Source organism: Eumetopias jubatus, unplaced genomic scaffold (assembly GCF_037043125.1).
Source record: "Eumetopias jubatus isolate StellerSeaLion01/CBP00866 unplaced genomic scaffold, mEumJub1_p1.0 scaffold_12, whole genome shotgun sequence".
NCBI classification, from domain to species: Eukaryota; Metazoa; Chordata; class Mammalia; order Carnivora; family Otariidae; genus Eumetopias; species Eumetopias jubatus.
Genome location: NW_028274818.1, coordinates 26,784,490 through 26,812,374, shown reverse-complemented (window position 1 = coordinate 26,812,374; position 27,885 = coordinate 26,784,490). Strand labels below are relative to the sequence as shown.

At 39.2% G+C, this 27,885-nt stretch overlaps 2 protein-coding genes across 9 annotated transcripts in view; both read left to right on the top strand.

Annotated features, from left to right (window-relative positions):
- Positions 1-2,225: 2,225 nt before the first annotated feature.
- The window catches only part of ZC3H11A (zinc finger CCCH-type containing 11A), a 41,281-nt gene continuing 15,621 nt past the window's right edge, over positions 2,226-27,885 (top strand). The window contains exons 1-11 of one of the 8 annotated variants that reach the window (XM_088016906.1): positions 2,226-2,379; positions 2,878-2,939; positions 3,034-3,185; positions 8,228-8,281; positions 9,649-9,708; positions 17,400-17,598; positions 18,710-18,829; positions 25,480-25,603; positions 26,692-26,895; positions 27,017-27,133; positions 27,382-27,462. In XM_088016906.1, coding sequence (XP_087873032.1) covers positions 17,545-17,598; positions 18,710-18,829; positions 25,480-25,603; positions 26,692-26,895; positions 27,017-27,133; positions 27,382-27,462 — 700 coding nt within the window. In that variant the 5' untranslated portion in view covers positions 2,226-2,379; positions 2,878-2,939; positions 3,034-3,185; ... (1 more) ...; positions 9,649-9,708; positions 17,400-17,544. The other 7 variants (XM_028120367.2, XM_028120368.2, XM_028120366.2 and 4 more) reach the window with 7 other exon arrangements.
- On the top strand, positions 8,756-9,240 carry LOC148162779 (uncharacterized). Its single transcript, XM_088016907.1, has one exon. It carries the CDS (start codon positions 8,776-8,778, stop codon positions 8,863-8,865), a length of 90 nt encoding a protein of 29 aa, XP_087873033.1. The 5' UTR covers positions 8,756-8,775; the 3' UTR covers positions 8,866-9,240.

Below are 27,885 nucleotides of genomic sequence, written 5' to 3'. Positions count from 1 at the left end.
CCAAAGGCAGGAAGAAAAAGAGGAGGGATGATGGATACTGGTGATGGACACTGGGTTGGAGACATGTAGGTGTAGAAATGGCTTTCAAGAATACCCCTATTACCCACTGTGTGGACTCATCTGGCATTATGACCCAAAGTCATAGGGCCAGAGGTCAGATCTTGATGTAAGTGGCATGTAGATTATGGAGGAGAGAAAAGGTTTGAAATGTATGGAGCCAGGGCGCCTGGGTGGCTCAGTTGGTTAAGCGACTGCCTTCGGCTCAGGTCATGATCCTGGAGTCCCGGGATCTAGTCCCGCATCGGGCTCCCTGCTCGGCAGGGAGTCTGCTTCTCCCTCTGACCCTCCCCCCTCTCATGTGCTCTCTCTCTCTCTCTCATTCTTTCTCTCAAATAAATAAATAAAATCTTTAAAAAAAAAAAAGAAAGAAAGAAATGTATGGAGCCAGAAGCTAGACTATGGAAAATTCTTTCAATCATCACACTTGTAAAATTGTCAGTGGAAGATTCAGTTATCACTAATACCTGGTATGGTAGCAAGCATCCAAGATAGGCCCCAGTGATCTCTGCCTCACATTATTCATATCCTGCTGAAACCTACTGCAAAACAGCCTTACAGTGGAATGGGAGCTGTTAAAAAGAATAAGGTAGGCCTCTAAGCACTGATGACCACTAAAAGATATTCAAGATATATTGTTCAGTGGGGAAAAAAGCAAACTGCAAAACAATACGGATAGTATGGATAGTTTTAGCTTGTTCATATCTTTAAAATACTGTATTTCTTTCATTCTAAAACATGTATCGTTTCAACTTTTAACATCTCTGATTAATGGCTGGGTTTTCTGGTTTTTGGTCTTTGGTGTTTTTTGTTTTTTTGTTTTTTGTCTTAAGAGTTCTATAAAATAAGATGCGTCTTATTGCTTTAGATTTGATGAAATACGATATAACTATATATATAGTATACCAATCAGAACAGGACTGCAGCTTTAAAGCCCTGGGCTGAAAACCCCTTCAGCTGTTTGGCCAGCCTTCTGCTAAACTTTTCAGTTAAACACCCTAGGTGTTGTGGCACAGACAGAAATTGCTTTTCAGGAACCTGCTTGTTAGGCCTGGTTGACATGGCAATCACAGAGTATTGTCATGTAAGGCAGGGATTGGCGCTAGGATTCTAATGTTGTGCCTTCTCACTTTGAAAGGAGATAAAAGCCCAAGTGTGAGGAGATCCGGGACTGCTCTGACCTGTACTGGCTGAGGCTCCCACACCAAGCTGGTATCTGGCGGAACAAGCCTGGGAGGAAAAGGTGCCTGGAGTCCCATCTGCTTTACCATCGAATGTATGCTTTCTTAGTAATAGAACTGTATCCTTTATCCAAGTTGGGTAAAATGTTGCCACCTAAGTAAGTTCTGTTGAGCCACTAACCCAGAGGGGATCTTGGGCTCCTCCTCGATCAGAGTAATAGACTTAGGTATATTTGCATACAAAAACGTTAGAAAGAATATATGCTAAATTAGTGAGAGATTATTTTGCAGGAATGAAATTAATGGAGAGTTAAATGTTCTACAGTTGTATATTACTTAAAAAATTTAAAAACCACTTATATGTATAACTTTTATAATCAGAGGGAAAAAAAGGTAAACACATTCAAATTGGAAAGTACAGTATAATGTTAATAATGAAGTGGCCAGGCAACCACTGGTTTTTCCTTTCCCTACTCCAACCCTCACGAACCTTGTAATGAGCATGAATTATGTTTTCAATACAAAAATTTGTTTTAAGAAATAAAAGAAATTCCCCCAAACCCAATTTCACCTCTTCAAATAAAAATAAGGGCACAGAGCCTTCAACATTGCATGGGGAAAGCAGTTTATTTCTAAATGAAAACTATACATGGTTCAGGCGACTTATTTATGAACCAAATTCTACGAGGGCCTACTGTCTGGTAGACACAGTTCTCGCAGCTTTCTCGCTTGTTACCGCATTTGATTAAAAGATTTAAAAAAATTTTTTTTAATCAAAGACGGTTTCAAGAAACCCTTAAGTTTCCAAAACCGCGTTCCCCCCCCAAAACTAAGACACCCCTAGCGCCTCCCCTCTCTCACGTGACCCTGTGACCCGGGGAAGCCATCTTAAGCACCGCCTCGTAGAGGAAACTACAACTCCCGGAATCCTCTCGCATTGCGTCGTGCTGGCACTTTTACTGGCCGGGTCTTAGAGCTGAGCCTGTAGCCAGGCGCCATCTTTGACGCTGGCAGTCTTGGATTTCTGCTGGTGCTGCTGCTGTGAGGACGGCGGGCGGCAGCGGCTAAGAAAGAAGAAAGACGTGGCAGCAAGCGGGAGTCGGGGACAGTGTCGGCGGTTCGGTAAAGTTTCTGTTCTCTGGTAACTAGACCCGTTTTTTGATTCCCGGTGGCTCGGGGCAGGGGAGGTGGGGGAGAGGGCGAGGGGAGTGGCCGCGGCCTCCCCTCGCCCCTGGGTTGCGGCCTAGCCCGGGAAGTCAGAGCGGGTCCTTCGGCCCCGCCGTAACGACCCCCCCTCCCCCACCTCCCGCCCGCCGCCCTCCGCCCTCGCCGGGGCGAGCTGGGAGCCCCGGGCTCCCGCTCTCAGTTCCATTCACCCCACCCCCATCCCTTGCACCCCACCCCCACGGCGCCTGCTCCTTCCCAACAACCTTCCTCCCCTCCCCCACATCCGGTGTTGGCGAAACCGTAGGAGCCCGGAGCAGCCCCGGAAAGCCGGCTTGTTCCCCGTCTCCCGGAGAGAGAAGTGACACTAGCTTGCTTTCTTCGCGACAACAGTTTCCCTAGTTTAGCGGACCCCCACTGCCTAAATCAAACTGAGTGCCAGGAGCTGAATTTACCTACTCTCATTCCTCTCCAGGGTCCCACTACTTGGGAGATATTCTCAAACTCCACATACTGAAAGCCACCGACCTTAATCCGGTATCCTACACCCCTTCCCTACTTTAATTAACTCCCACCCCAGCCCTCCGCATCGGAGTCAAGAACAACAGGGACACTTCCGTTCTCCTTGTAGGATTGATGAAACCGTAATGAAGAACACCCCCTAAAGCCCCATAATCGGTGCGGATTCCTATGGGGAAGGCCCATGTTGTTGACATCTTGCAGGCCTTGGTTCTGGACCTTGAGAAGGAGGCTGTGGAACTAGTGATAGCGATGCTTTTTAGGGTAAATGTATGTAGGTATTGGGGGAAGGGGAGGGATCACCCGAAAAGGAATGAAAGTGGTTTAAAGCTTAAATTTCAGTGTTTGCTGTTCATATAGAGTTCAACTCATGAGTTACTAGTACATTTACAGGCAGTAAAGCTTCTCCAGTCTAAAAATGTCTGAAAACTAAATTTGGATTAACTCTTGATACAAACAGTAAATTGAAAATGCAGCTTGTGACCTTTTAAATTTTTATTCTCAAAACACTTTTTTTAGCCATCCACATTTTAAAAAATTGTATTATTTATATTTAAAGCTGAAAGGGCTCAACTAGCATTTGCTGTTAATGACCAGTATGTGGAGTCTGCTTTATATTTCCAGAATTGACTTTTTGGGTTGTATTGTCAAATCACAGTCCTAAGTGATGAATGTTGAATGATGCACTATGTTTTTGTTTAAGTGAAATTTCCTGAAAATAATTAATTTCAGAATTAAGGGAAATTGATGTTACTACCATGACGCATCATTAAAATACACATTTTTAAAGCTGAAGGCATTTCAAGGAGATGTAGTTCTTGATGAAGCAGAAAGGACATGGGCCTGGGATTTGGAAGACCTGGCTTCTAGCTGCTACCAACTCTATGACTCTGGAAAAGTGGGCCTCAAGTTCTTTTTTTCTATAACATGAAGAGATTGGACTATTTGAAAGCAGGTTCAGAACTCAGAAGTTGGAAGGGATCATAAAGCCCTCTAAGAAAAGAGTTTGGGAATGTTCTCCATTGCTGTCACTTTTCCTCCAAAAATAACCTGGCTTGGAAGTCATTGTTCCAAAGGGAATTTGATTCCCCATAGAAATTGGAGACAAGGTAATGCAATTAGAGAGGAACAGCTGTATTTTTGCTTGAGTAACAAACCCACTAACAGATTCTGGTACGAATTTTGGAGACATAAAGAGAATGAGTATATGTACCTTAAGTGTACCAGTTTCCTCACTCTCTCCTGGCAGACGATGCAGCACTTTTAGTGGTGCTGGGATTCTGGGATGTGTTCCTATTAATTCCAATACAGATGAAGAAGATGTGGTAGAGGGAAAGATGGTGGCAGAAGGAATGGATAAAGAGGCAAAATTGCCTGCTAAAAAGAAAAGAAAGAAGGGTTTACGGATTAAGGGGAAAAGGCGAAGGAAAAAACTGATCCTTGCGAAAAAGTTTAAGGATTTGGGATCTGGGAGGCCTGTTGCAGATGCCCCTGCTTTATTAGCTTCCAGTGCCCATGAGCAGGATGAAGAAAGTCTTTTTGAGAGCAATATAGAAAAACAGATCTATCTACCTAGTACCAGAGCCAAGACCTCCATTGTATGGCACTTCTTTCATGTTGACCCCCAGTATACCTGGCGAGCTATTTGTAACCTCTGTGAAAAAAGTGTTAGCAGGGGCAAACCAGGCAGCCATCTGGGGACATCTACTCTACAACGACATCTGCAGGCAAGGCATTCACCTCACTGGACCAGGGCCAACAAATACGGAGTCACTAGTGGGGAGGAGGATTTTACTTTGGATGTGCCTTTATCTCCCTCTTCTGCTGGAAGCAATGGAAGCTTTGAATATATGTCTACTGATCCATTAGATGAAAACAGAATGGGTAAGAAACGTGATAAATCAGTATCTGATGCCCTGAGGGCAGAAAGAGGGCGATTTCTCATCAAAAGTAATATTGTCAAGCATGCCTTAATTCCTGGAACAAGAGCCAAGACATCTGCAGTTTGGAATTTTTTTTATACTGATCCTCAGCACATCTCAAGAGCTGTGTGTAATATATGTAAAAGAAGTGTGAGCCGGGGTAGGCCAGGTTCTCACTTAGGAACTTCAACTCTTCAACGACACCTGCAGGCCACACATCCCATCCATTGGGCTGTTGCCAACAAAGACAGTTGTGCGGTTGGAAATGGATTAGATGAGGCTGAGACTGAGAGAAATGATCTCTTAAGCGATCCTCTGCATGGAGAGAAGTCTACAGGCAGCCATGATTTAACAGCTGAGGACCTTAGTGACTCTGATTCAGATGAACCTCCTGTGTTAGAGGTTGAAAATAGTAGAAGATCTGAGAGTCCTATTCCTATTGCGGAGCAAGACGCTCTGACACATGCACAGGAGAGAGAAACAACATACTCCGAAAATTCAGTCTCAAGTCAAATAAGTCAGGCAATTATTCAAATGATTGTGGAGGATATGCATCCTTACAACTACTTCTCAACTCCAGCCTTTCAGAGGTTCATGCAGATTGTGGCCCCTGACTATAGGTTACCATCTGAGACTTACTTTTTCACAAAGGCTGTACCTCAATTATATGATTGGGTCAGAGAAAAAATTTTCTTAACTTTGGAGAATGTTCAAAGCCAAAAGATCCACCTGACTGTGGACATATGGACCCATGACCCATCCACTGACTATTTCATTGTGACTGTACACTGGGTCTCTTTGGAAACTGCACCTTCTTCCAGTAATGGCAGGATCCCCAATTTCAGAAAGTGGGCAGTACTTTGTGTAACAGGGTTGGCCAAAGACTGCTTGATAACCAACATTTTACAAGAATTAAATGACCAGATTGGTCTGTGGCTTTCTCCTAATTTCCTTATTCCTAGCTTCATTGTTTCTGATAATTCCTCTAATGTGGTACATGCAATCAAAGATGGCGGTTTTACCCATGTGCCGTGCTTCCTGCATTGTTTAAATATAGTCATTCAGGACTTTTTTTGTGAGCACAAAAGCATTGAGAATATGTTAGTAGCTGCTAGGAAAACCTGTCATCATTTTAGTCATTCAGTCAAGGCCCGTCAGATTCTACAGGAGTTCCAAAATGATCACCAACTTCCATGGAAGAATTTGAAGCAGGATGAAACTGGCCATTGGATTTCTACCTTTTATATGTTAAAATGGCTCTTGGAGCATTGCTACTCAGTTCACCATAGTCTTGGTAGAGCTAGTGGAGTTGTGCTTACCTCCCTTCAGTGGACTCTAATGACTTACGTTTGTGATATTCTTAAACCATTTGAGGAGGCCACCCAGAAAGTGAGTGTCAAGACCACGGGATTGAATCAGGTGCTCCCCCTAATCCATCATCTGCTCCTTTCTCTGCAGAAACTCAGAGAAGATTTTCAAATAAGAGGTATTACTCAGGCACTCAATCTGGTGGACAGTTTATCTCTGAAACTTGAAACTGATACCCTACTGAGTGCTATGCTTAAATCTAAGCCCTGTATCTTGGCTGCTTTGTTAGATCCTTGCTTTAAAAACAGTTTGGAAGACTTTTTCCCTCAAGGTGCTGATTTAGAAACTTATAAGCAGATCCTTGCAGAAGAAGTTTGCAATTATATGGAATCTTCAGAGGTCTGCCATATTGCAACTTCAGATGCTTCTGGTCCCTCAGCCATTGTAGGAGCTGATTCGTTTACCTCATCTATAAGAGAAAGCACCTCCAGTTCAGGGTCTTTTGATAGCTCAGCTGTAGATAATGTTGCCATTGGAAGCAAAAGCTTCATGTTTCCTTCTGCCATAGCAGTAGTGGATGAGTACTTCAAAGAGAAGTATTCAGAGATCTCAGGAGGTGGTGACCCTTTGATTTACTGGCAGAGGAAGGTGAGCATATGGCCAGCTTTGACCCAAGTTGCCATTCAATATCTAAGCTGCCCCATGTGTAGTTGGCAGTCTGAATGTATCTTTACTGCAAATAGCCAGTTTCATCCAAAACAGATCATGAGCCTGGACTTTGACAATATAGAACAGCTGATGTTTTTGAAAATGAACTTGAAAAATGTTAACTATGATTATTCTACGTTGGTTCTGAGCTGGGATCCTGGGAATGAAGTTATTCAAAGCAATGAAAAAGAAATACTACCTTAATTTCTTTTTCCTTTTTTCCATTTGAAATGGGCAACTTGTTGCTATGTTACTGTATCCTAATTGCTATAGTTGTTATATATAGTTATACTAATTATTCTTTATACACAAATCTGGGGAAACCTAAAAACGTGCTGAAAATTCCTCAGAGGATTAATAATAATGCTGACAAAGTGAAGATTAAAAATTTCACAGTAGTAACTCAGTGTAGCTGTCTCTTAAAATTTTGTTTATACCAATTAAGAGAGAAAAGATATTTTTTAACTTAAAAAATATAGTGCAGCATTGAAAGGCTTTAGGCTATTTCTGGCTGGTAGATTGAACTTGTAATTGGTTTTAAGTAAAAATTTCTCCCCATCATGGGAAGTTTGCTCTGAAACCAATGAAATTGAGGGAAAAACATATACTAAGCAGGTATTCCTCCCCTTCTCTCCCATTTTTCTAGTTTTTTAAAAACCCTGATCCGTACAGCTTGGCAAAAGCAAAACTCATGAAATTTGGAAATTTCTAATTGCCTCCTCATACTGGTCAGCTTTATCATTTCAACTTACTGAGTGTGATAGAGTTACCCTTTATATTTAGGATTGGATCTATGTAAAAGGGAAACATTAGAAAACAATCAGGAAAAAATTACTTTCAGTCTTTGAATAGCCTTTTTTAACTTTCAGAAAATAGTGTAAAAACAATAAAATAAAGATTGTATGGGTACTTTTTACAAATTTATGGGCAAATGACATAATAAAAAGCTTACAAAAATTGAAAAAGATTGAATGGGAATTGGAGTAAAAGCCCCAGGAGCACACTTTTGGCAAACACAGTGTCCCATTTCCCAAAGAATGTTTCTCTGATTTTAAGTGATCTTAAATGTCTTTAAATATATATGCTGAATGATCCATAATACTGTATTCTTAACTGTGAGGTGGTTTTTTGGCTTCTAATCTTAGCTAAACATAAGCACTCAGTATTTTCAGGTGTTAGGAATCATTACCTCACTGGTAAAATGAGAGAATTGATCTCAGTGATCTTTAAAGTCCCTTTCCACTCTTAAAGTATGTTTCTGTGGTTGAGTGGGAGGCCAGAAAATGATGACTTTTAGTAAAAGTCTATTACAAGTTTCAGACTGAATAACTAATGTAAGATCCCAATTTTTCCTTTTTTTCATTTTAGATTTGGGGATATTCCCTGCCCAAAAATTTCCTGGAAAATTGACTAGTATTAAGTGTGAGTAAAAGGTGTCCACTTTTTTTTAAGTTTTGATTTTAGTTTTGTCTTGGATAGTATTTGGCAAGATTTAGCCTAGAAATTATGTAGTATTTATTACATGAGAATCAAAATTGCTTTGTTACGGGGCTGGTTTCAAAATTTAGAACTCATTTCTATGTATCAAAATCGTTTTTTGTTTTTGTTTTTTGGGTTTTTTGTTTTTTGTTTTTTTAATTCTTAAATGGTAAATGTACCATTGTGAAATGAAATTTCAACTCCAAAAGTTTACCCTTTTACTAACTGGAGTAAATGAATAATTATAAAGTCTTTGGTTGTAGCCATCACTTGTGAAGAAAAAAAAAAAAAACGAAACCAGGCTGCCTAAGCAAGCCTTTGCAGGGCCAATATTGAATGTCATGCCAGTGACACTGGTGTTGCTATAAAGGAAGAAAAAGTCTTCCATTAGATAGAAGCTTTCTGGATTGTGACAGCGCCAGTTCAGGACGGCTGTAATGCTGCTCTGCCTTCCACAGCTAGCTGCACCACTCTGTAGTTACTCGGTAACTATAAGTTTCTATCTTTTTTGGTTAAACACTCCCTGAAGATGAGAAATATGTACATACATCCGTATTATACACATTGATTCACGTGTAAGGATTTCCCTTCATGTTTATTCTGTGGGCTGGGCACAACTTAGTGTAACATAGCGATACACGTCATGATACTTTGGTATAAGAGTAAGTTCACTATTTTTATAATGAACCCAAATCTGAAGGCTTTTGTAGTGTATTTTAAAAGGGAAAACTTACCCAAATGTTTTATTTCTACACATTTGTGTATATGTGTGTGTGTGTGTATAAGCCAGTTAGTATATATGTATATGTATATTACATACATAAAACACTTGATATTTTTTCATACAAGTATGCTTTTATTATACAGATAATAAAGATGGGGGAAGGTTTCTGTTTTTTTCTTAATAGGTGAAGAAATCTTGAAGACCAGAAATTGGATCTTATTGAATTTTGGTGTTCTTTTTCTTTTTTCTTTTTCTTCTTTCTTTTTAAATTATATTGTTCGGCTGTGGAAGATGGATTTTTTTTTTTCCAATAATCCTTTGACTCTGAAGTTCATCTTTAAATGAACTCTCTTTTTTGTTGGTTTTTATTTTTGTTTTTGTTTTTGAGGAGATAACTAAGCCTAGCTGTCTCCAGTCTGACAAAGGTTATTCGAATGGACTTAATCTCCCAGTAGTTGGGAGATGTTTTAAAAACACGTCCTGTGTTTGAATTGTGGCTGAGAGGTTTCCTTGGCAATGTGAGGAGGAAAATTCTTTCTGCCCCATTATTATTAATTCATGGATTGAGTGTTGGTTCGACCTACAGGCGTAATAGATTGGAACTCAGTGAAGACACAGAGGTTCCTGTTGAGAGCAACCAGCTAATGTAAGTGTGGGAATGGGTTTTTTCTCATTAAAGGAGTGAATATTTTTGTAATTTAAGGCATAATTTTCCTGGATCAGTAAGAAATTAAAAAACCATTGTCAAGATTTTTTTTCTTGTAATTACTTACAAGCTTTTGGTTTGGGGATGGAAACATTTCCTTCCCCTCCCCCCTTTTTTGATAGCACATGCGCTTTATAAAAAAGGTAAAAACAATATACCAAGGTGGAATCTCCCTGTGATTCCATTTCCTCTTAGGAAAGCACTGTCAGTGGTTTATCCATGACATAGTTCCATGCACATAGCTGTGCCTCATCTGTTTTTTTTTTTTTAATGACACGATAGTATTCCTTTATATGGAAGTGCTGTAGTTTAACATATCTCTCATTGATAGACATTTGGAGTTTTGCCATTAAAAATAAAAATAGCCCACATCCAATAACAGCCCTTTGTGAGCTATTTCCCGAGAACCAGCTCTCAGATGTAAATTTGTAGAATTATTACAATTCTCTAAAGAGGTTGTACCAATTTTCTGAGTAATTAATGATGTCTTTTTTTATTTGTAAAAGTTCTTGACATACCCTTTTTAGTAAAAATACTAATCTTTGGTTGTGTTGCTGATCTTTTGCTATATAAGTTTTTTCCATTTTATGTAGTCAAATCTGTCAATTTTATTATGATTTTTAACTATGGCATCATGCTAGGAAAAGGTTTTTTTTTCAATCTGAGCTTATAAAAAATATATCTGCATTTTTTTTTTTTTGCAGTACTTGGATGGTTGTATTTTTTATATTAAAAATGTAATCTAGGACTACCCTATGATCCAGCAATCACACTACTAGGTATTTATCCAAAGAACACAAGAATACTAATTCAGAGGGTTATATGCACCCCATGTTCATTGCAGCGGAAACAGCCCGAGTGTCCTTCAGTTGATGAATGGATAAAGAAGATGTGTGTGTATATATGGAGCTAGAGAGTATAATGATAAGCAAAGTGAGTCCATCAGAGAAAGACAGATACCATATAATTTCACTCATACGTGGAATTTAAGAAACAAAAGAGCAGAGGGAAAGAGAGAAGCAAACCAAGAAACAGACTCTCAACTGTAGAGAACAAGCTGATGGTTACCAGAGGGAAGGTGGGTGGGATGATGGGTGAAATAGGTGATGGGGATTAAGGAGTGCCCTTGTGTTGAGCACTGGGTGTTGTATGGGAGTGTGGAATCACTATTGTACACCTGAAACTTGTATGACACTGTTTGTTAACTAACTGGAATTTAAATAAAAACTTAAAAAAAATTAATCTAGGGATTGTAGTTATATGGCATTGCCTCTCCTTCCCATAAGCACGGTCAATAAAGGTGTCAAATAATCACTTTCCTTTTTGCTGAGCAGAGTTACGAATTCAGAATCTTTTTTTTTTTTTGAGACAGTGAGGGAGAGAGAGAGAGCGTGAGCAGGGTAGAGGAGCAGAGGGAGATGGAGAGGCATACTCCCCAATGAGCAGGGAGCCTGATGGGCTCGATCCCAGGACCCTGTGATCATGACCTGAGCCGAAGGGAGATGCTTAACCAACTGAGTCACCTAGGCACTCCCAGAATCTTTCTTAGTGTAATGCTTTAGTTAGCTAAAGCCTCTTCGCCGTCTTTGTTTTTATTCCCTTAGAACCTTTTTGTATGAAGTAGAAATGTTTTTTTTTCAAGTGGGAGACCAAATTTTTTTGTTAATTTCAAATGCTACTTTTTTCACAAATCACATTTGTGGACTTGTTTAAATTCTGTTGATCTTAAACTCATTTGAGAATATTACACTTAAATGTTGTATTTCACATCCATTATAATATCAAGGAAAGTGAGGTCCTCTCCTAAAATTTTTCTTTATCTTAGTTATTCTAGATGATTTTATAGTCCATCAGGTTCCAATAATAAACTATTCATTTGATGTATACATTATTTGGAGAAGTAAACTGCTTTAAGCCTCTACTGCATTCTCTCTCCATTATCCAGCTCTTCAGTGCCTTGGTAACTTCATAGTTTCTCGGTTTTTAATTTAATGTAGGTTTTGTATACTTCTTCGTTTTCTTCCTGTATGTTTTACAGCTTTATTGTGAATGGGACTTTGTTACCAAGCTAGCACATGGGAAATTTAACAATTTTTTAAAAATACCTTATTAAATATGTTTTAGTTATTGCTAGATTTGCTAGTTTGCAAGCATATAATTTGTAGGTACTAAATTTTTTTTGCCTCCTCCTTTCTAGTCTTTATACCTTTCCTTACTTCATGTGCTAGACTCGGAAACAGTATTGACAGATAGTGGAGACAGCAAAGTGCTCCTTTTTTGTTTGTCTGGAATGAGGTCACTTCCAGTGTTTTACCATATTGCTTGTGCTGATGGTTTCTGATGGTTGAGTGCATGTATGCTAAGGAGGTTCCTTGTAATCATACTAAGCATGTATGCTAAGGAGGTTCCTTATAATCATACTAAGCTTTTATCAGGAGTAAATGCTGCATTTTACCTTTTTTTAAAGCCATTTTAACTAAAAAAATACCATTTTTAAATCCTTTTTTAAAACCATGTTTTCCTTTTTGAAATTTTAAGATACCTGGGGCGCCTGGGTGGCTCAGTCGGTTCAGTGTCTGCCTTCAGCTCAGGTCATGATCTTGGGGTCCTGGGATGGAGCCCCATGTCAGGCTCAACTTGGAGTCTGCTTCTCCCTCTCCCTGTGCCCCTCCCCCTGCTCATACTCACTTTCTCTGTCTGTGTCTCTATCAAATAACTAAATGAAATCTTAAAAAAAAAAGAGAGACTTTAAGATACCAGAGTTTTTGTTTTTACCCACCCTTTTTACTCATTACATTAATGTAATGAATTTTTTAAAAAGATTTTATTTCTTTGTGAGAGAGAGCACATAAGTAGGTGGAACGGCAGGCAGAGGAAGAAGCAGGCTCCCCACTGAGCAGGGAGCCTGATGTGGGGCTCGATCCCAAGATGCTGGGGTCACGACCTGAGCCAAAGGCAGATGCTCAACCAACTGAGCCATCCAGGTGTCCCTAATGTAATGAATTTTTTAAATGTTAAACCACTCTTAGTCCTGGAATAAATGTTTTTTGATTATGTGATCTTATTTTTTTTAATATACTGTGGTTCAATTTGCTTTATTTTGGATTTATCAGCTATATCATAAATAAGATATCCAAAGCAGTTGTTTTAAAGCTTTTTTAAAAAGCAGTGAAATAGTGGAAGTGAAGTTCTTTTTCTCAACTTAGAATACTTCCTTAAGTAATTTTTTCAAGAATACGTGGAGTATATAGATGGTATACTTTTTGAGACCTTACATCTGAAACTTCTTCCAAATCCTGAGATCTTGAAATGTAGTTTGAAAGGCCAAATCTAAGGTCATAGTCTTCCCTTTATTTATTTATTTATTTATTTATTTATTTATTTATTTTATTTAAAGATTTTATTTATTTATTTGACAGAGACCTAGCGAGAGAGGGAACACAAGCAGGGGGAGTGGGAAAGGGAGAAGCAGGCTTCCCACTGAGCAAGGAGCCTGATGCTGCACTCAGTCCCAAGACCCTGGGATCATGACCTGAGCCAAAGGCAGACACTTAACCCACTGAGCCACCCAAGCGTCCCTGATGAACTCCTTTTAATTTAAAGACTCAGGTTTATTCAGTTTAGGGAAATTTTGTTGTATTATTATTTTATTCTTATCTCTACCAATTTCATTCCTTTTTTTTTAGAATTTCCATTGTATAGAAATTAAATCTCCTGGAATTATTTCCATCTTATATACCTTTTCTCTTGTGTTGGCATCTTTTTGCATTCTGAGAGATATCCTGACAATATCTTAAAATTGAATTTTCGTGTTTTTCATTAGCTTATTCTTTTACTTGTATTGAAATCTCTTTTGGGTGGCTCAGTGAGTTAAGCAACCGACTCGATTTCAGCTCAGGTCATAATCTTGGGGTCCTGGGATCCATCCCTGCATTGGGTTCACTCAGCAGGGCATCTGCTTTTCTCTCTCTCTCCCTCTTCCTCTGCCCCTCCCTCTGCACATACATGCACACTCTCTCTAATTTTTTTAAAAATCTCTTTGGGGGAAGAGGCTAGAACTTTTGAGTTTTCTTATTTTTTGAACTTTCTTTTGTTTCCTCTCTTCTCAGAGCAGATAATCATTTGTATCAAGCTGTATCCTTTTGGGGTGGAGAGGGGCAGAGGAAGAGGGAGAGAGAATCTTAAGCAGGCTCCACACCCACTGTGGTATCCAACATCAGGCTTGATCTCACAACCCGGAGATCCTGACCTGAGCTGAAATTAAGAGTTGGACGCTTAACCGACTGAACCACCCAGGAGCCCCTCAGGTTGTATCCTTTAAAGCTTACTGAGAACGTGGCAATTTTAAAGGAATTTATCCTTTTTCCTATATTAATTCGGGGGTGGGAGGGGAGAGGACCAATTACTTATCTTGGCTTCCTACTTTTGCTATTGAAAATATTCATATTTTCTTGGCATGAATACTTTCGTTTTTCCTTTTTAAAACTTAAGAAATTTATCAGTATGGGAGCACCTGGGTGGTTCAGTCAGTTAAGCAGCTAGCTGTCTTGAGCTCAGATTGTGATCTCGGGGTCCTGCGATCAAGCTCCATGTCAGGCTCCCTGCTCAGCCATGAGCCTGCTTCTCCCTCTGCCCCTCCCTCGCGTGCTGTCTCAAAATCTCTTTTAAAAAAATTTATCGGTATGCATCTTGGTTTTGAGTCTGCAAACTTGGGGTAGTAGTGATCACTGTCAATTTTTTTTTTTCCTAAATCTCTGGGGAAGGGTTTTTTGGCCATTTTCTTGAATAACAGTTACATTCTTCCCCCCCCCCCCCATAGAAAGATAAAGAAGTTCAGTGTGTGCTGTCTCTGTCTCAAAATCTTTTTTTAAAAAATTTATCAGTATGCATCTTGGTTTTGAGTCTGCAAACTTGGGGTAGTAGTGATTACTGTCAAATTTTTTTTTTCCTAAATCTCTGGGGAAGGGCTTTTTGGCCATTTTCTTGAATAACAGTTACATTCCCCCCCCATAGAAAAATAAAGAAGTTCATTGTTTAAAACAGATACATGGGGGCGCCTGGGTGGCTCAGATGGTTAAGCATCTGCCTTCGGCTCAGGTCATGATCCCAGGGTCCTGGGATCGAGCCCCACATCGGGCTCCTGGCTCAGCGGGGAGCCTGCTTCTCCCTCTCTGTCTGCCCCTCCCCCTGCTTATTCTCTCTCTTTCTTTCTGTATTTGTGTCTCAAATGAATAAATAAAATATAAAAAATAAAAATAATTTAAAAAGAATATACATGAAGTTACTGTTCTGTTGAAACATTAGCAAGGCTGTGTCCATCTGCTCAGCATTCAGTCTTCATGCTCTGCCTACCTCTGAGGGAGTTTTGCAGAGCCTCATTTTTTTTAAAATGCAAAGCAACAACAAAAAACCCTAACATGCAATTCATGCTGTTTTGTTACTATTTCATAAGTACCATTTTGGTGTTTAATTAGTGGGTTGGGGGTTCCTGAAACAAGCACCAGTTTCATATTTGTTCTTTGGGATATTGTTTTTAAAAATGAAATTGATCCCTAAGCCTTTTTTTCCCCTCCTTTCTAAAATATTTTTCTATTGTAAAACTTTTTCATTCCCCTTTAATACTTTTCCTTTTTGCATATGTGTCATTGTAATTATTTGAATATCCCTGAGAAACTTGATCCTGTTTCAGGCAGGTTTTCTGTTTTTTGAGGCAGTTTTTTTTAATTACCTTTTGGTGTACCCTCCATTACAGAATACATTCCTTGTGTTTGGGGTCAGGGGAATCCTACTGGTGGATCAGTGAGGTGCTATTAAAGGACCAGCCCTTGTCCCATTCCGTAGTGGATCAGTGATGGACAAACCATTAAGGCAGACTTAAATTTTTTATTACATATATGTTGCCTTGTATTAGAAAATTGAATGTTATTCTCAGCATAAAACAAAATAATAAATAGCCATCTATAATCCTACCAACCACTCTAGTAGTAACTGTTGCTAACATTTTGGTCTTGTTCTTCCAAACTCTGTTGCTTCATCTTCACCAGCATTTAATGGTGTCAGTGTTCTGTATTTTGGCCATTCTAAAAGGAATTTGCAATTCCCTAATGATATACGATGTTGAGTATCTTTTCATATGTTTATTTACCATCTGTGTGTCTTGCTTGATGAAGTGTCTGTTTAGATCTCTTGCCCATTCCTTAATTTGTTTTCTTGTTGAGTTTTACGTGTTCTTTGTATATTTTGGATACCAGTCCTTTATGAGTTATGTATTTTGCAAAGATTTTTCTCCCAGTCTGGGACTTGTCTTTTCATTCTCTTAATAATGCTTCCACAGAAACCTCACCGAACCACATTCGGATTTTCTAGTAGCAGTTTCTTCTAGGCGTTTTCTGTCAAGTGTCTCAAAACTCTTCTAGCCTCTACTGGTGACCTGATTCCAAAGCTTCTTCCACATTTTTAGATATTTTTTCAGCCATACCCCATTTCCTGGTACCAGAATCTGTAATATGCTGCATATTATCACATTGCTTGGATGTACCATAATTTTTTAAAACAGACCCCAGTTTCTGAACATTTAGGTGTCTGGATGTGTTTTCATTTAGAAGCAGAGTGGTAGTGAACTTTCTTGTGTATTATTACCTTGCATATTGGTTGAATATTTACCTCAGGATAAATTCTAGAAATGAAATTGTGAGTCAGAGGGTATTGCAAATTTTAAAGGTTTTAGTATATGTTCAGTGGCAGACTCTTAATTCCTAACCTAGGTTGCTGACTTCAAGGCTGGTTTTTATTGTGGCCTGCTTTGCTTGGATTAGGATTATTAGTGGGAGATATGATTGAATTTGATTTAATTGATTTCAAGTTATAGATCAGTGTTCTTGAAACCTGGTCTTCTGATGTACGAGTTTGCAGAAACCCTTTCCAAATTCTGGCATGTGCTCTTGTCATGTGTTGTTACTTCTGTAGAAGCTTTCTAGAACACTTCAGTGTGGGGGTCTGGGTGTGGCAAGGGCTGCCGGTGGGGGCTGTTGGTGGTTTTTTTGTAAGCACTGTTTTATGGGAAGAATCCCAAGGACGACTTCTGCTCCTTGTAATTGGTGTGCAATTCCTTGGCCATCTGCATTACATAAACTAGTTCTACAGATGTATCCAGGGGTAATTGTTTCAATTATTCTAGTGAGAGAGTTTTTCCCACCTACTTATAATTACATACTTTTGAAATAAAAATGCTTGTGAAAATATTGGAGCTTTTGTCAGATGAAAAAAATCTAGTTTGTTGGCAATGTAGATTTAGCAAATATCCTGTGTAAAATAATGTAAGTCCCATTCATGACCTAAAATGTAGATCATTTATGGAGTTAGTGCTTATTTAATCTCATGTTGAAGCCATGTAACAAGCTCCATAGAGAATATGAAAGAAGGGCATGGCTGCCCTTAACAAAAGTTTTCCATTATAAATGAGAATGTATAATGTTCACATAAGAATAAAATATTAATCAGGGTTCACAAAGCTCTGAATAGGCAAGTACATAATATAATTAAAATTTGGTTTTAACAGTGTGCTCTCTGAGGTGATTTGGAAGAGGAAAGAATTTATCTGAAGTACTTTAATTCGTGTCTCCTCATTTTAGGATTGCATTTTAAAGACGATTTCTCTGATTGAGTTGTCTTTTGGAAGATTAAACCCATTTCAAGAGGACTTGGAGCTGGTCCTCGCCTTGAGGAAGCAGTGGCTTGTTTTCAAGAAGCCACTTCCGATCTAAGGATCTACCCAGCATGCCTAATCAAGGAGAAGACTGCTATTTTTTTTTCTATTCTACATGTACCAAAGTAAGAATTGGCATCTTTAAAATCAGTTCTTTCTGTAATTTCTCTAATAAGATTTGATAAGATTTTCCCAATATACTAAGTTTTTATGTTTTGTTTTGCTCAGCCATTTATTATCTGCTACCATTTTCTTAGTAGAGAATAGTACTCCTAGGAGAATTCATTGTTTATCCTTTTTTCCTTTTCATGTATGTTCTTCACATTCTACAAAAGTGAAAAAGTCCACAGCATATAGTCATCATTCACTTCTCTTATAATAATTATCTGTTAATAATTACCTATTAATAATTAGCCCTGTTCAGGGTGCCTTTGATTCAAATTAGGAGCACTTTGGCCTGGCTTGTAAACTTTGGTTTTATTTACTTTGTATTAAATGAATAGGTGGGTTGTATCGTACTTTTAGAAACTGTTGTGGGTTGAATTTGATTTTTTCTTCAGATTTCCTGCTGAGTAATAAAGCCATTCTTCTAAATAAGCTTTTGTAGCATTTTTGCTTTTTCTGTGTCAAAACTTGCTGTTTTTCTGCTTGATTCTTCAGCTTCATCGGGAGATCTATCCCCTTTTCCGTTCCTTTGTGACTAATTCTATAAATGTATATGTTGTTAGAGAAACTTCTGAAATCATCTCAGTGCCATGTTTAAAACGATTGGTTTTGAGCAAAGCTCTGAGCATTTATAGCATTTTGTTTCAGATATTGCCATTGTAGAGGTATATAACGAAGCATGGAATTATACCTAAATCCTAATCTATTTGTGATTTTCCATCAAAAGCTAGTTACAAAAGTCAAGATGTATGAAATGGTTTTGAAGAACTATAAAATACACTTTTAAAGACTACCACTTTAAATACTCCCACTTACCTTTTTCAGCCCCATTTCTGCTTATGTCATTTATCTTGTGAAATCAAATGAAGGATACTGTCAGGAAATAGGTCATAGGAAATTATAAATTTGTTGACCTCAGATTGTTCTTGTCTTCCACCTCACTTTGCTACCTTGCCCGTCTGTCCTTATTCCTTTGTGTTTGTCTGGATGCCAGGAAGCTGTTACAGTGCACACTTTACCTAGGATCTATTTTGGTACCACAGTTATTTTCTGTATTCTTTTCATTTACAGGGTGACAGCTGTCCCTTCCGTCACTGTGAAGCTGCACTAGGAAATGAAACTGTTTGCACATTATGGCAAGAGGGGCGCTGCTTTCGGCAGGTGTGCAGGTTTCGGCACATGGAGATTGATGTAAGTTTTTAGTTTGTACTATAATAAGCAGTCTGGTATTGTGATGGGCCAATAAAAAATATAGGGAGAAAGGGGCGCCTGGGTGGCTCAGTCGGTTAAGTATCCGACTCTTGATTGAGGCTCAGGTCATGTTCTCAGGGTCGTGAGATCAATCCCCATGTCAGGCTCTGCGCTGGGCATGGAGCCTGCTTAAATGACATCTTATATATAATGTGCAGGTTACATTTTTTAATGTAGTGAAATTTCTGTTGTAATGCTCAATATCTTGATATTTTGGAGTATGAGTTGGTTTCATTTTCTGGGAGCCAGTTTGGTAATGTATCTAAAGTGTAAAAATTATATGTGTATCATTGGGGAGTATTTATATTTCTGTGTTTATTTTAAATAGTCTCAAACTTAGAGAAAACCTGCAAGTACATTATAAAATATTTTTCTAAGCCACTTGGGAGTAAGCTACATTCCCTGTCACTCCCAAATACATTCATGAATATTTCCTACAAAAAAGGACATTTTGGGGGCACCTGGGTGGCTCAGTTGTTAAGCATTTGCCTTCGGCTCAGGTCATGATCCCAGGGTCCTGGGATCGAGCCCCGCATCAGGCTCCCTGCTTGGTGGCGGGAAGCCTGCTTCTCCCTCTCCCACTCCTCCTGCTTGTGTTTTCCTCTCTCGCTGTGTCTGTCTCTGTCAAATAAATAAATAAAATCTTAAAAAAAAAAAAAAGACATTCTCCTAGATAACTGTAATACAACCATCGAAATTAGGAAGTTAACGCTGATAGATTACCTTCGTGTAATCCTCAGATCCCATTCATTACCAGTTATGTCCTCTATCGCAGAAGGAACGAGTGCAGAATGGAGTGTCGAATATAGTTGTCATTGCTCTCTCATTCTCCTTCAGTCTAAAACAGTTACTCAGTCTTTCTTTACTTTTCATTTGCCTTGACACTTTTGGTAGTTATTAGACAGTTATTTTGTAGGATGTCCTTCAATTGGGTTTGGTGTTTCCTCATTACTAAGTTCAAGTTATGTACCTCCGGCAGGAATATCATAATTCCTCTCAGTGCACACCATTAGGTGGCACATAAAATTTTAATTATCCCATTACTGGTGGTGGTAACTTTGATCACTTCATTAAGGTGGTTTGTACGAAATTACTTCACTATACAGGTTTTCTCTTTGTAACTAATACGCATTTTGTGGAGAGGTACTTTGAGATCCTGTCATTTCCCCATTTCTCACCAAATTTTTAGTTTTTTTCCACTTATTTATGTTTGCGAACTCATGGTTTCCTCTTTTATTCAGTGTGTTGTACTCCATTACTATCATTTTTAATCCTCAGATTGACCCAGATTTGCCCAGTAAGAGCTGTTCAAGCTGATTTTTGTGTCCTTTTCATGTTTTCATCATCCTTTGAACACCTTTTTGCGTTCTGGCCTGACAAGATTTTTAAGGCTCATCCTATATTTTTCCTTCTCCAGTCCTGGAATCAGTCATTTCTCTAAGGAGCCCTGGATCCTTTTAGCGAAGAATGATATATATAGAAATAAGATTTCGGCAGCTCCTGGAGTCTCACTGCTTCCAGGCCTACAGTGGACCGAACAAGAGTATATAAATGGATTTACATACAAACATTTACATCATCATTTATTCTCTATGTCTGTGTATTGAAAATCATGAGTTCACATAGATGCCTTCAGTTCACTGGCACTGTAGGGTTTAGTCTAGGCTTCTCCCTTTCCATACTTGTAACTCTCTTCTCCAAAAGTGAGAAACTTGTCCTTAGTATCACTGATTCTATCAGTCCTCTTGTTGTGTAAGCCAATATTGTATTCCCAGCCTCTTCCTTCCCCTCAGGCTCTGACATCACACATGAGGCTGCTCTTCTACAGGGATGTCTTTCTCACCTTGTTTTGGTTCCAGCAACCCTGTACCAGGCTTCTGTCCTTGCTCCACCATGAGGACCTTGTCCTCACCATACTTGGTCCCCAGCATCCTACTTTGGACCCCTCCTCTCCCCATGAATGCCCTTTTTGCACCTTTGGACTCTGCTCCTCTGTGTGCGGCAGCCCTCCCATATGAGATGCTTACTTTTCTCACCCTGCTCTCACCCTGGAATGTGTTCCAGCTCTTTCTCACCCTGAAATATATTCCAACTCTGTACCAGGCCCCCACTTGGGAAGACCCTGCCTTCCTTACCCCGCTTAGTCATTGTTGCCCATTCTAGGCTGACCCTCCATAAATACACGCTCCTCATTCTACATTGAGATCTCTTCACAAAAGCTTTTCCTCACCCTGCTCAGGCTCCAACACTGTGCCAGGCCACGCTCCTACACAGATGTCCTCCCAACCCCTCATGAATTCTGACACCTAAGCCAGTTCCACCTTGTCACATGGTGCCTTCCTCATTCAATCAGGCTCCAACACCCTGGTCTGGGCCATGTGCCCTTCCCTCTCCCAGCAGGAATGCCTGCCTCTCATTTCTCAGCCTCACCTAACACCCTTGGACCAATTGTTTGAGGGAGGTGGGGAAGGAAGGAAGGGACTGACTGCAGTTTGTTATGCCTGGGCTCATAGAGCTACTCCAGGTGGGCTGCAAATTAATGGCCTTTTAACTGCATTCTGTGCTGCCTATCTTCCAAAGAGCAGGGAATTCACTGAATAAATTCAGAGAAATTCTCTGCAGCTTTTGAAAATTCACATTATTATATTGTTGGCAGAGTATAATTTGGCACAACTCCCTAGAAGGTATGTCAGGGTCTCTTAAGAACATCTACATTGAGAGAGTCCCTAGAATCTCCTGAGACTCAGCATATAGTTATATTCGTGGCTAAGGTTTATTACAGTGAGCAGCGCCTGAGTGGCACAGTCAGTTGAGCATCTGACTCTTGGTTTTGGCTCAGGTTGTGATCTCAGGGTCGTAAGATCGAGCCCCATGCCTGGCTTTGAGCTCAGCAGGGCGTCTGCTTGAGATTCTCTGTCCCTCTCCCACTTGTGCTCACTCTCCCTCTCCCTAAAATAAATAGATAAATATTTAAAAAATTTTATTACAGTGATGGGGAGATAGCACTGATCATAAGGGGAAAAAAGATATAGAGTCTGGAGGAATCCATGTGTGGATTGCTTTCATGATCTCCCTCCCACGAGGGTTCACACACAGTACACACTTCCCCCAGCAGTGAAAATGCAGCACTATGTGTGGGATGTTTCTGCCTAAGGAAGCCCAATAGAGACTCAGACATCCAAGGGTTTTAATGGGGCTGGTCACATAAGTGACCTCTACCTATCATATACCAAAACTCCAGACTCCCAGAAGGATGGCCGGTGTTCAGCACAAGACGTATTATTTGCACAGTGCAGGCACTCTAATCAGTTAACAGACTAGGAACATTCCAAGGGCCAACTTTGCAAGCTGGGTATCTAAGGTGGCCGTCTTAGGGCTGCTCAGGTAACTCTTGTGCACAGTCTTACCTGGCTACATTTTTCAGGAATACTATATGCTTTTCCTACCTTTGTCTCGTGTGCTTTTACGTGCAAAAGCAGATATAGACAGAATTACTCATTGTAGCATAATTTATAATAGTAAGATATGTGAAATAACCTTCATTTAAAACACATTTGCGGCATTCATACAGCAAAGTGCTGGGTAGCTGTTAAAAGTTTTTTAAAGGGAAACTATTGGTATGGAAAGATCAGGATATATTGTCTGAAGAAGGGAGGGGCAGAATAAGGTGCATGATATGCTATCATTTGTGTAAAAAAAGAATTTGTTTTTTATTTGCATGTGTATTTTTAAAATCTCTGGGAGCATAAAGGAGAAACTTGACAACAGTGGCTGTCAGGGAGTGGGGACAGGAATGGAAGGAGCCTTTTTACTGTAACCCCTTCTGTTTGCAGTTGATTTTCATTATTCATGAGTTCCATGTTTGCAAATTTGCCTACTCGCTAAAATTTATCCGTAACCCCCAAATCAGTACTTGCGGTGCTTTCACGGGCCATCTGCAGACATGTACAGAGCACTGAGAAATTTGAGTCGCCTGACTTACACACTCCCGGCTGAGATCAGACAAGGTGACACCCTGCCGCCTTGTTTCAGTTCTCATACTATAAGCAAGTGTCCTTTTTGTGGTCTGTTTAATGCCATCTTTTTTGCATTTTGTCCTTTTTGTTGGTGATTCTTTTTTGTGACTGATTAAAATGGCCCCCAAGTGAGATGCTGAAATGCCATGTAATGTCCCTAAGTGCAAGAAAGCTCTTAATAAGTGCCTTATGTAGAAAATACATGTATTAGATAAGCTTCATTCAGTTGTGAATTACAGTGCTCTTGGCCTTAGAGTTCAGTGTTAATGAATATATTAAATGAGGTGTCTTTAAACACAAACACACATATAACCAGTTTATGTATTGATTGATGAAAATGTGACAGAAACTTGCAGGAACCTGACTCTAACTCTGTATTTCCCTTAGGAGCAGAGTGGTTCAGTATTGGATAATTTAGTATTCATGGTGACCTCATAAACATAACGACTTCAGATAGTGAGAATCAGCTATGTATCTTTGGACCATGTGCTGTATTCAACCTTTTGAACATTTAAAGAAATGATTCTATAGGAGAATGTTATTATGGAGGATGTGTTGCCGAGTGAAAAATATGCAGTTATTTGGAATACCTTTCTTTTAAGTGTACATGTAGGCATTTAAAATTTTTTTTCTTTCTTTATTTTTTTTTTTTTAAATAGTAAGCTCTGTGACCAACGTGGGGCTTGAACTCATGACCCTGACAAGAGTCGCAGGCTCTGCCAATAGAGCCAGCCAGGCACGCCTATAAATTTTTTTTTTACGTCCAAGAATTCTGTACTCAAGTGATTCTCTTTGGGTGATAGCATGGCAGGCATTTATTACCATTTTCCAAGTGGTTTTCATTATTTGTGTATTACTTTTCATTTAGAAACAAAATCCAGTAAGTGGATTTTTAAAAGGGAAATTTTATTGATATGGAAAGATTAGGAGATTTTGTCAGTGAAATATGACACTGACAATAAATATCATATGACTCCTGTATATAGAGGATACTATTACAGAAGTCATTCAGTAATTTGAAAACTGCTTCCAGGAAAGAAAGAAAAACTTAAGCAAAGACAGACCCAGGAGCAAGAAAGATTGGCATTAAGTTCTGCCTTGAGGAAGGAGTAATTGAATAATTGTTGTAATTTTTATCTAAAAAAACAGTGATAGCTATTATTACATTTAAACTTTTGGGTGTGCCAGGAGACTGATAAATCCAGTTCTTTGAAAGGTAAAGGAATTTGCTGTACTTTTTAAAAATAGGTGATCATACATGTGGCAATAAACTCAGGACATAAATTTTGTGAATACCTTTTTTTTTTTTTTTAACCAAACCTCCTTTCAGAGATGTTGAGCTAATTTACATTTCCATTATCAGTACATGGGACCATTTGGTTCTTCCACATCCCTACTGACACGGTGTACTATCAAGTGTTCAATCTCTCAATATAATAGATTTTCATCTTTGCCCTTTTTGATGCATTTGAGGATTTTTTTGTGATTTCTTTGTAATGCTGCTATGCTTTCCTAGAATTTTAAACCTCAGCTTGCTTATGATGAGAGATCCAGCATAATCCAACAGATCCAAATCTGCCTTCGCCCTTTGTCCCTTGATTGTCACTAACCACTGCCTCCAAGCTAGTCACTATCCTGACTGTTCTACCATAGAGAAATTTTGCCTGCTTTGATCTCCCCATCAGTGGAATCACACAGTGTGCACTCTTCTGTGTCTGGCTTCTTTCTTCTGCACTGTCCTGTTAAGCGTAGGGATGGTTTATTCCTTCTCGGTACTGAATAACATGCTATTGTACGAATAAACTACAATGTATTTATCCATTCTGGTATTGATGTACATTTGGGTTTCCATTTTGGAGCTATTCTTTATACATCTTTATACCCATCTAATGTATAGAACTAATGTATGTATTTCTGCTGGACATATGCCCTATGATCCAGCAGTTTATTCTAGGTGTGAGGGTATCTTTTTCCTCATTTCCCTTCATAAGAGTGAGGTAGCTTGGGAGGGAAGAGTACCACCCTTAGTGTGTTATTTGTGCCTTACTTTGAGAAGTCTCGAAAGGGAAAATTTTCCTCAAAGCTGTGAGCTCTCAGTTTTAAATAAACTGCAGTTTATTGAGTCCTTCCTATGTGCTAAGTGTTTCATATACATTATTTCATTTAATCCTCATAAGAAACCAAGTAGATAGCTCCTGTTACTGCCATTTTATGGCTGAGGAAACTAAGGCTGAGAGGCATTAAATTATTTGTCCAACCTCACATGGCCAGTAAGTAACATAATGTTATCTTTGGTTCTAAAATCTTAACTGATATATTGTCCTGCTTCTCTAAATTAAATATAGCCATTTAGGGGTTCCAGCACAGTACATGAGCTACTCCCTACTCCCTTCATCGCTCCCTCAAGCATGGAGTGTCACTTTCAGCAACCCCTCTTCCTCCTGCTCACAATCAGCTCACATGCCTCTGAGCTTTGAAGCCTGAATGAACTTTATTCAGAAAACAAATGACCAAATTAATACTGGTCACACTTCATTTTTTATTTGAAAACAAATGTGTTTTTTCTTCCTATAGAAAAAACGTAGTGAGATTCCTTGTTACTGGGAAAATCAGCCAGTGGGATGTCAGAAACTAAACTGCGCTTTCCATCACAATAGAGGACGTTATGTTGATGGCCTTTTCCTACCTCCAAGCAAAAGTGAGTTGTGTTTTTCATTTTAAAAGAATAGTTACAATTTAAGAACACCTGCTATGTACACCGTACAGAGTACTTTACATACATTGCCTTTTAGTCTTGGGAGAGAGTAGTTTTATTTCCACTTTACAGATGAGGGAACTGAACTTTTCATTTTAAAGGTTAAATGACTGATACATAGTCATAGTCATAAACAAGTTAAGTATCACGGGATTAAAACTTTGTTACCAAAAGCCATATTGCCTCCCAAATGTTTCTTGGCATGACAGTTTAGATTACTGTAGCTTCTTTTCCCATTTTCTTATCAGACACAGTGAGTTTTCCAAAAGAAACTGGATTCTCCAGGCCAGGGTTTGGCAAATCTGGTCCTCCACCTTTTTTATAAAATAAAGTTTTACTGGAAGGAAGCCATGCCCATTCATTTGCATATTTTCTCTGGCCAGATTTTGTGCTCCTTCTGCAGAGTTGAGACACAGAGGTCTACAAAGCCTAAAGTACTTAACGTCTAGCGCTTCACAGAAAAAGTTTGCCAACCCGACTCTAGGCTATAATCTAAAATAAAATTTACACTCCCCCAAAAGCTAGTTTTTATTTCCAAAATCTCCTTCAACATTTCCTACTGGAATGATCAGCCATTTAAAAGCCACATCTTATGTGATTAAAATTTGATGCTACATATTCTCCCCTCTATTTAAGAGAAAAAAGTGGGCTTGCTCCTCTCTGGTTTAGTTCAGAAGTGTTACCTAGTATGTCTTTTAACAGCTACTTTTTTGCTGAGCAAAAAGCCTCAAATTTCAATATTAAAATTAAATGTCTAGAATTTGCAAACAATTTTATGCATCTGGCCTCCAGATCATTCTGTCTTTTGAACACCTACTTTGAACGTGTTTGTGTACAGTGAAGAGTTATTAGCTAAAAGCCATTTTTACCCTCCCTGGGAGTTTAGAACCTAATTGTGAAAATGGAGAAATCAGGTAAAAAGAAATAAGTTGTCATAAGGAAAAGCACCAAACTTAGCATATGTGATTGAAGATTTTTGATGAATTGGAACTTTATCTTCTATTTTTAATTTATGACTGATGTATGTTTAGCTGTGTTGCCCACTGTGCCTGAGTCACCAGAAGAGGAAGTGAAGGCTAACCAGCTCACAGTTCAACAGAACAAATTGTCTGTCCAGTCTAATCCCTCCCCTCAGCTGCGAAGTGTTATGAAAGTAGAAAGTTCGGAAAATGTTCCTAGCCCCACCCATCCACCAGTTGTAATCAATGCTGCAGATGATGATGAAGATGATGATGGTAAGCTTTAGCTCTTGCTTTAAGGCAAATAAATGGTCAGGGTCACTCAATGAATTGGAATCAGGATTAAAGCTTGAGGCCTCCTGTTAATTGTACATTTGCCTCATATGTCAATACATAGATCAGTTTTCTGAGGAAGGTGATGAAACCAAAACACCCATCCTGCAACCACCTCCTGAAGTTCATAATGGATTACGTACAGCCTCTGCCCGGAAACCTGGGGTCAATTTGAAGCAAGGTAAGAAGAGGCTATATTGATGCTGCTTTCTGCTCATAAATCTGAAAGCACTGTTGAATGTGCCCAAACTATTTTAATACATTGAAATTTAGATCGCGATCACCACCACCGCTCTGTTCCCTGACACCACTGTACACACACCCATGCTCTCTTACTCATTCAGAAAACATTTGAGTGCTTCCGCACAAATAAAATGCAAAGGGCATGAGGTGTTAGTTCTTCATGTGATTTCTATTTGGATTTCTCAGGTGAATGTTTGAATTTTGGAATAAAAACTCTTGAGGAAATTAAGTCAAAGAAAATGAAGGAAAAATCCAAGAAGCAAGGTGGTAAGTCATCAGTTTTGACATGGATGGTTGAATTTTGCTGGAGAAGAGTAACAAGGACACTTCTAATAATAAGGACACTGGCAGCAGCCAAAATGAGCACATAGAAAATGAGCACATAGATTTTGACTTCTGTGCCTTGTTTGAAGTAAAACACAGACTTATTTAAATCAGGGCTGCTTTTTTAGTACTTGAAAGAACTGCTTTATCTTCAGAAAAACAGCTCCAAAGAACAACATATAAAAATCATATAGAGGGGCGCCTGGGTAGCTCAGTTGTTAAGCGTCTGCCTTCAGCTCAGGTCATGATCCCGGGGTCCTGGGATCGAGCCCCGCATCAGGCTCCCTGCTCCATGGGAAGCCTGCTTCTCGCTCTCCCCCAGCTTGTGTTCATTCTTTTGCTGTCTCTCTGTCAAATAAATAAATA

Bases quoted from the DNA above. Each gene is read 5' to 3' on its own strand.
- LOC148162779 (XM_088016907.1), top strand. From the start codon at position 8,776: ATGCTGCTCTGCCTTCCACAGCTAGCTGCACCACTCTGTAGTTACTCG.